At 48.2% G+C, this 7,827-nt stretch overlaps 1 protein-coding gene across 1 annotated transcript; it reads left to right on the plus strand.

Moving 5' to 3' along the window:
* Positions 1 to 3,048: 3,048 nt before the first annotated feature.
* Positions 3,049 to 3,791, plus strand: LOC136474433 (uncharacterized). The gene has a single exon (XM_066472014.1). The coding sequence runs from the start codon at positions 3,223 to 3,225 to the stop codon at positions 3,487 to 3,489; it is 267 nt and encodes an 88-aa protein (XP_066328111.1). The 5' UTR covers positions 3,049 to 3,222; the 3' UTR covers positions 3,490 to 3,791.
* The last annotated feature ends 4,036 nt before the right edge of the window (positions 3,792 to 7,827 follow it).

Consider the following 7,827-nt stretch of genomic DNA (forward strand, 5'->3'; position numbering starts at 1 on the left):
ACCGGACGTGTCCGGTATGGATGACCAGAAGCCCGCGGCTAGTTTTCAAAAGCCTTGAGGGTCGGGAGTTCCGACGGTCAGGAGTTCCGGCATGTGTCGGGAGTTCTGACACCTCACTAACTTTAACTCAGTTACATATTTTTCAAATTTGCTGAGGGTTGGAAGTTCTGACGTGAGTTAGGAGTTCCGACGGTCGGGAGTCCCGGCATTCATCGGGAGTTCCGACGCCTCACAACTTCACTGTAACTTAGTTACTATTAGCGCAGTGTAAGTCATACCGGACGTGTCTGGCAACGGCTATAAAATGGCTAGTTTTTCCAAGGGGGCTATAAATACCCCCAAGCCTCCACCTTTAGAGGCTGCTGATTCTGTTGATATACACACATGTTTTTGAGCCTTACCAACTCTCCTAAACCCTCTCTTAGTGAGTGTGTGATACAAATTGTAAAATCCATTTGTGGGTTAAGAGAGAATTTGAAAAAGAGAGCAAGCCACCACTTGAGCACTTGTACATATTGTTAATCTCGTGGTTCGCATTTGTTACTCTTGGACTCTTTGGTCCTAGATGGTTAGGCGTCGCTGGAGAGCACCCGGGAGCTTGTGGTGTGCCTCGGAAAGTTTGTAACAGTCGATTTTGCCGCCTCAGAATCATCTAGTGGAAGGAGAAAAAGGAGTTGGAAAAGACTCTGGCTAGAGTGACCTTCGTGGTACCCTCTAGGGCTGACCTTCACTGGGTCGCCCGCAGCCCCCTCAACGGAGAGTAGGACTCGAACGAGTCCGAACTTTGGTAAAACAAATATCGTGTCTCAATTCGCATTTCATTTGATATTTGTATTGCTCTAGCTCTTGTGCATGTTCTCTATGTATATTGATATCTCTAGTAGGCACCTGCAGTTTGGTTTGAAGATAGAAATCGAAAGGAGCAAGTTCGGGGCTGTTCTGCTGAAACCGTGCATACCGGACACGTCCGGTATTCATACCGGACACGTCCGGTATTAGAGCTCTGTGCTGAAAATATTTATTCGCAGTTCTAACTTTGTGTTGCAGGGTTGTAGCTTCTAGATATATTCTTTATACCTTGTACATTGTGTGGCTAACTTGTGAGGGGTGGTATTACTCTTATTTGGAGTTTCCAATTTGGAAACTCCCTTTACTAATTATTTCCATATTTAAAGGTGTTAATTTTTAGAAACGCCTATTCACCCCCCTCTAGGCAGCATCCTAGGTCCTTTCAGGAGGACATGGTGGAGCAGAACAAGCTAACCCACGTAACAATGTAGTTATATCTTGGTTGTGCAAATATGCTTCTACTGGCACTGGAAAAAAGGTTATGGGAGTTTGACATATATGCCTTAGTTCCTTAGGTTTACTAACATAAGATTGCAGATAGCAAAAAACTACAGTTGGACCTGTCGGTTGTCATTCTTGGGATCGTTCCATTTGAAACACGCATGCTCCCAACAAATTGAGTGTCTGTCTGCGTGAATCTATGAATGATCTAAACTTTTTTTTTATTCAGTTACTTAAAAAACTTAACTGGGTCTATTTTTTTTTCAAAAAGACTGTTTGAGACCTACTAAATTGTCTCATTCCCTCATTAAGTATTTTATTTGCTTCAGTCCAGCCATGGATTCTGATGTAGACTTTATTTAGCCAAAAAATATTAGGTATACTTCTAATTTCTGCTTCCCTGTATCCTACCTTTTTCTCATTTGTAGGATTTTGCTTTCTATACAAAAAGAAGGTGATGATACCTTTACATATTCTGCAGGTAGGTGAGAAAAAAGGGAACCAGAAAAAAAAAGTATTGGACGGACTTATGTCCAGTTGCAGAGTATGGAAAAAAGCCTACCATCTGGGCCGCATTCACACATGAAGGTCAGCTTGGTAACTTTAATGGTTTGCAATTCTACATCTATGCGCTATGGTCCTGTTCAACTTCTTAGTTTCAATAACTGTAATTCCATTAATTGCAACCGATAACTGTGATTTACTCAAACTGTATTGCGATGTTTCGTTCCTGTTGGTTTCCTTCCTGGCAAAGAAGTTAGTACTGGATAGTTTACAGTGTGGTATCCTCGACAATTACTGTTTCAAGCAATAATTGTGATTTATGAAGTTAGTAGTGGATCGTTTATAGTGTGGTGTCATCTATATTGCCATGTTTCCTTCCCATTGGTTCTCTTCTCGGCAAACATGCCAGTATTGGATAGTTTACGGTCTGATTCGTGCTTCGCTAAAACTATTACATAAATATTTCCGAGGCTTCTTATCGATGTAGGTCCATATTTTCGGTTACCACTTATTGATACTTACTATGCCGTTTGCTTCTATATAGGTTGCAGCAGCTATGCAGTGTCTCATGGTGCATTTTGCTTTCACTTCTATCATTATATTTTCAACTGATTGTGGACGCATGCGAGGGCGTGCGTAATGAACTGGTGGTGTATAAAACGACCTATCCATTCGTTTCAACCAAACACGTGGTAGAATAATAAAAAAAGGCACGAACAAGACTATTCCATCAAACCAAATATTGTACCTTCTCTGTTCCAACTTCCAAATTATAAGACATCATGGCTTTTTAGGTACAATAGTTTGGGTTACGCACCTAGATATATATTATCTCTATATATAGTACTTCCTCTATTCTGATTATAAGTCGTTTTGGATTTTCTAGATACATAGATTTTATTATGCATTTGGACATAGCCTATAGTATATAAATGCATAGCAAAAAAAAATGGTACCCCCACTCTATAAAAGAACGCAATTCTAAAATAGTGTCTAATTAAAGGATCTTATGTTTGTCTAACTATAGATAAAAAAATATAAATATTTATCGTGAGATATATTTTTATAGTATATCTTTTTGCTATCATAAATGTTAATATTTTTATGAATAAGCTTGGTCAAAATTTAGATACTTTAGCAAAGAGTACACCTAGAATTGCATTTTTTTTTATGGAGAGAGGTAGTACCTAAGAGAAATGGCAGCGCAGAGAGACGGCGTTAGTGTTACTCCTATATAGCAGCAGCACGCTTTTCCGCCTTTCCCTGCTTCGCCATCTCCTCCTCCCAAGTCCCGTGCGCCGGCCAACCAGCAACCACTGGCCACTGCACAGTCGTAGTGGTGCAAAGCAGCAGAGAGTGGAGAAGTACTAGATTCTAGGCGAGAGCGAGCGTGCGCGAAGGAGGGGACTCAGGGGTGAGCCGGAGGGGATGGCGGCCGTGGTGGCGGCGGTGGAGGCGGGGGTAGTGGCGGTGGCAAGCGGGAGGGGATGCAGCAGCCGGCTGGTTCGGGGCCTCTACTGGCGCCTGCGCGCGGTGCTGCGGCGCCTGCGGTCGGAGCGGGCCAGGCGCGGCCGGAGGTTCAGCTTCCACTACGACGCGCTCAGCTACGCGCTCAACTTCGACGACGGCCGCTTCACCCCCGCCGCTGCCGACCTCGTCGTCCTTGTCCCCAGCGACAACGACGCGGTACGGTGAATCGGTGTCCGATCTGCTCTGCCAACTGGGTTTCTTGCTCCGGATGCCGCTGCGCATGCTCCCCTGTGGTTTCGCTTTTTTGATAAAGAGGGTTGTTGTGTAATGGAAAGAAAGATGGTAGGGGGTGTGGCCTTGCGTTCTGCGATTCTTGCATTGATAATGATACGCAGCTAGCTAGGAGATGCCCCGGCTTCTGGTGATTTGGAATGCAAATTCTCTGCACCGCTTCGGCCTTCGGCGATGCGGTGCTTTCTTCTCGAATTCTAAGTTCTAACACCATGATTTGCAGGGAGAAACACATGTGTTTTCGCCGCCTCGGAGCTTCCTTTCTCGAGTATTTCTTGCTTGTGCTTCACAATTCCTTGTGTGCTTCATCCTACATTTTTTTTTCATTCATGGCGCGATTACGATGGTTTCTTAGTTTCAGCTGAGCAGCAATCGGGTTAAAGCTAGGCGTGTGTACAGTTACTGAATCGAACTGTTATCGGAGGAAGGTAGGAAAACTTTTGCTAGGTGATTGACCCTGACTCCCTCAGCTCCAAAGTCTCAACGCTAGAAGAAGAGCATTTACTAGTGAACCGAAAAAAACGTCCACAATCATATAACTAGTCTACGTATATGACAGATTGCTCGTGTAGAACTAGATTTTAGAATTTACAGATAGTTGTAGTATGTTTTGCGCACAAAAAGAAGAGAACTTGTACACATAAAGCGTTTGTCAGGAACAAACAAAAAGCTACTAGTCCCCCTAGTCAGGCTGAGAGGGCAAACCCGAATGGGAGGCATTGCCACTTGCACATGCGCCCACGCGACAATGCAATCACGAAGATGGGCAGCAGCAAGATCGGCAAAGCTGGTCTGAATTCTGAAATGAGCTCAGGCATTCCAGTTTTCACATGGGATGGAAGTTGATAGGGTGACGACTGTTGACTGATGAGCCAAATTCTGCAGAGGAACTGAGAAAGTGAGGAGACCTGCCGTTGCCCGTTGGGTCGTCGGGTCGTCACCATCGATCCATATTCTTTCCTCGGCACGCCTCGGGCCATGTTTAGATCGTAAAAAATTTTAAATCGATGAATAGTAGCATTTTCGTCTTATTTGATAAATATTATTGAATCATGGACCAACTAAGCTCAAAAGATTTATCTCGTGATTTTCAACTAAACTGTGCAATTAGTTATTTTTTTACCTATATTTAATACTTTATGTAAGTGGCTAAAAATTGATGTGATGGAGAGAATGAAAAAACTTGAATTTGGAGGTGATCTAAACAAGGCCTCGGAACTTTTGACGCAAAAAGTTTAGCCGAATATATATTCTTGGGCATTCACACTGGCGGGCAATATTCTGCCGTGGAAATTTTGATTTAATATAAGTTTTGATAATAATCCGTGTTAAACAAGATCACCAGCCTTTCAGCATCAGGCTGAGTTTATCCCGTTTTTAAACGATAACAAAAGACTCTGGCGCACTCGAGTGGGCAAGGCATCAGGAGTGGTCCTCCAATGGAACAAGCATCTCGCTGGCATCGTCCAAAGCCAAAGGCGATGGCGCATGTCTGGATCGTCAAGGGATTAATAACGGAGACAGCATAGGAGTGCCAATGCCAATGGATGTGCTTTCGCTGGCTTCTCGGGCGCAATAATTTATGTACGTACTGGATTATTATCAGGTGCAGGTACAATGATTTGTCACTAAAGATGGCAACGGGCTCCGAAATCCGACGTGTATTTGATCCATAAGGGGATAGAGATGGCATTATATTTTTATCCGTGGGTATCTAAATGGACAAGAATCCATTCCCGACGGGTATAGCGGGTACGGGAACGTTCCCTGTTTACCCGTCCCTGTTACCCGTTGGAGAACCCGACTATTTGAGCTGTCATGTGAGTATTAGGCCCAAAGAAGCTCAACATAGATATTTTGGCCCAAATCTGAACAATCATATATATACTTTGTGTGTTTTAGGAACCCTAGTTCAATTTTCCTCACCATCTCCGTCAGCAGCACAAGCACGCCTGCCTCACGAGCGCTCGTGCCCCTCGCTTCCTCAGTTCGGTCTCTCTGCCACCTTTGCTCGTCCTCCTCGCAATCTCGCTCCTTCTCCTCGGCATCTCCGAGACTCCGACATTTACCGTGTGAAGAAGAAACGTCTCTGATTGCAAAGCTGCGACCCCAAGTGTCCTTGTTTATCGGGTATGCAGTACCCATCGGGTATCTGTTACCCGACCGATGCCCGATGGATACGGGGATGGGCAAGAATCTATACCTAAGACAGTTAACGGGGATGGAGACATGATGAATTCTCCGTAGCAGGAAAGAGAACGTTCCGACGATACCCGACGGGTACATCCTGTTGCCATCCATAGCTCTGATACTAGTGAAGCATGGTACGACTACGACCGAGCATGGGCCTTGGGCCTTGGCTACCGCAAAAGCACGATAGGTGGGGAGATGGACGCAGCAGCGTGTGGTCTAGTCTCAGACTCAAATGCAAATTCGCTATATGATGGGCCGAATCGAAAATGGCCCAAATGGTACAGAGGGAATTCGCGGGCTTGTATCTTTTTTTTAACTCAATTCGTGGGCTTGTAGGCTGGGCTCAAAATGCCTCCGGCTGTTGCTCCTTCAGTCAACCATAGCCGACTAGCTGAGAGACAAAACCACACGGAAAAAAGGTCCATTTTAGCTTCGATAATGATTCCACCTGCCGTCCGTGTAGCCGGACGCGTCTCCTACTCACTACGCTCACTCCCACTTATTTGCACCCAGTCGTCCGCCTCCACCGCGCAGACCGCCGCACTGCCCCGTTGCGCGCGCCTCCCTCCACCAGTCGGCGACTGCGCTCCTCCGCGCCTCCTGCCCGTCTTCTCCACACCCCGCTCCCTCCCTAGCCACCGGCGGCGTCCTCCTCCACCCACCTCGGCAGCACCATCACCCACTCCGGCGCACGTCCTTTCCAACCCCGGCGTCCTCCTCCCCCACTGTGGCCTCCTCCTCCCCCCAGACCGGCGTCTCATTCCTCGACGTCGGCGTCCTCCTCCTCCTCCACCCCGGCGACTCCTTCCCCCACCCCAGCGGCGCCCCTCCCCCGACACTGGCGTCCTCCTCCACAGGGAGCTCCCAATGCCCTCAGATTTGGAGGCCATGGCGCTCCTCGCGCCAGGCTCTCTCTCCCCTTGTGTTGCAATTGTATCTTTCAATCATTTTAGGCATTTTAGAGGTATGTTGCATTTGAATCATATGGATGCTGCAAAAGTAGATTGGGGATGCTGCATTTGTTTTCAAAGGCATGTTGGAATAGTGTCGGTGTTTCGGACCGGGGGGTCCTCAACCAACCAGTGAATTGGAACTGTGTGCTCCCGATTCCGGATGGTGATGCAAAGAGACACAAGGTTTATACTGGTTCAGGCAATCGATGCCCTACGTCCAGTCTGAGAGATCGATCTTGTATTCCTTGCACCGAAGTGCTCGTAGTAGGGGGTTACAAGCTAAGGGAGAGAGGAAGCTAGTCCCAGGTCTCGGCAGGGTGTCGTGAGGGCCATCTGAGACGTTGCTCTCAGGCGGCTGGGATGTGTGCGTGTGTGTGTTCCCAGGTGTCCTCCTCCTTCGTCCCCCCTAAAACGGCCCAAACCCTCTCCTTTTATAGCCTGAAGGGAGGACAAGGACGGTACATGAGCTAACTATACGGTGTCGTGTGAACAGAGGCGGCGTGTCCGGGCCCTGTAGCCTGTTCCTGTGGTGGCGTGGTCGTCGGAGTGGTCCGTCCTTGGAGCACTGGGGCGGTGTGGTCGTCCCATCCGATCCTGTGCGTCGTGGGAGCCCCGGGACTGCCTCGGAGTGGGTGCGGCGGTGCACGTGCGAGCCACTGTAGACGGACTGTGCGTGAGGCCGAGACTTGGTCGGTGCCGAGGCTGCACCGCAGTGGAGGGGTCTCGGCAGGCACGAACCCTAAGATAGCCGAGACCTTGGTGTACAGTGCTGAGGCCTCGAGTGGGCGGCTGATCGTGGGCACAACGTTAGGACACAGTGGCCGGTAATCCCCGCCGTACCCTGTCCCAACCGGTATGGCATTGATCGTGGACACAGCGTTAGGACACAGTGGCCGGTAATCCCCGCCGTGCCCTGTCCCGGCCGGTATGGCGCTGATGCGACCTCGGGTCCCATCGACCATTCTGTGGCGTTGAGCCATTGTCCGGCTGAGATTGCGGGAGTGGTTGAAGCATTAATGAGACATGACGCGCTGTCTGGAGGGTCGGTCGAGGTGGGGGGCGACGGGCTACGGACGAGCCGGGCTCGAGCGACACGGAGAATGAGGCCTCGCACAAGACGGAGATC

The sequence above is a fragment of the Miscanthus floridulus genome, chromosome 8, assembly GCF_019320115.1.
Source record: "Miscanthus floridulus cultivar M001 chromosome 8, ASM1932011v1, whole genome shotgun sequence".
Lineage (NCBI taxonomy): Eukaryota > Viridiplantae > Streptophyta > Magnoliopsida > Poales > Poaceae > Miscanthus > Miscanthus floridulus.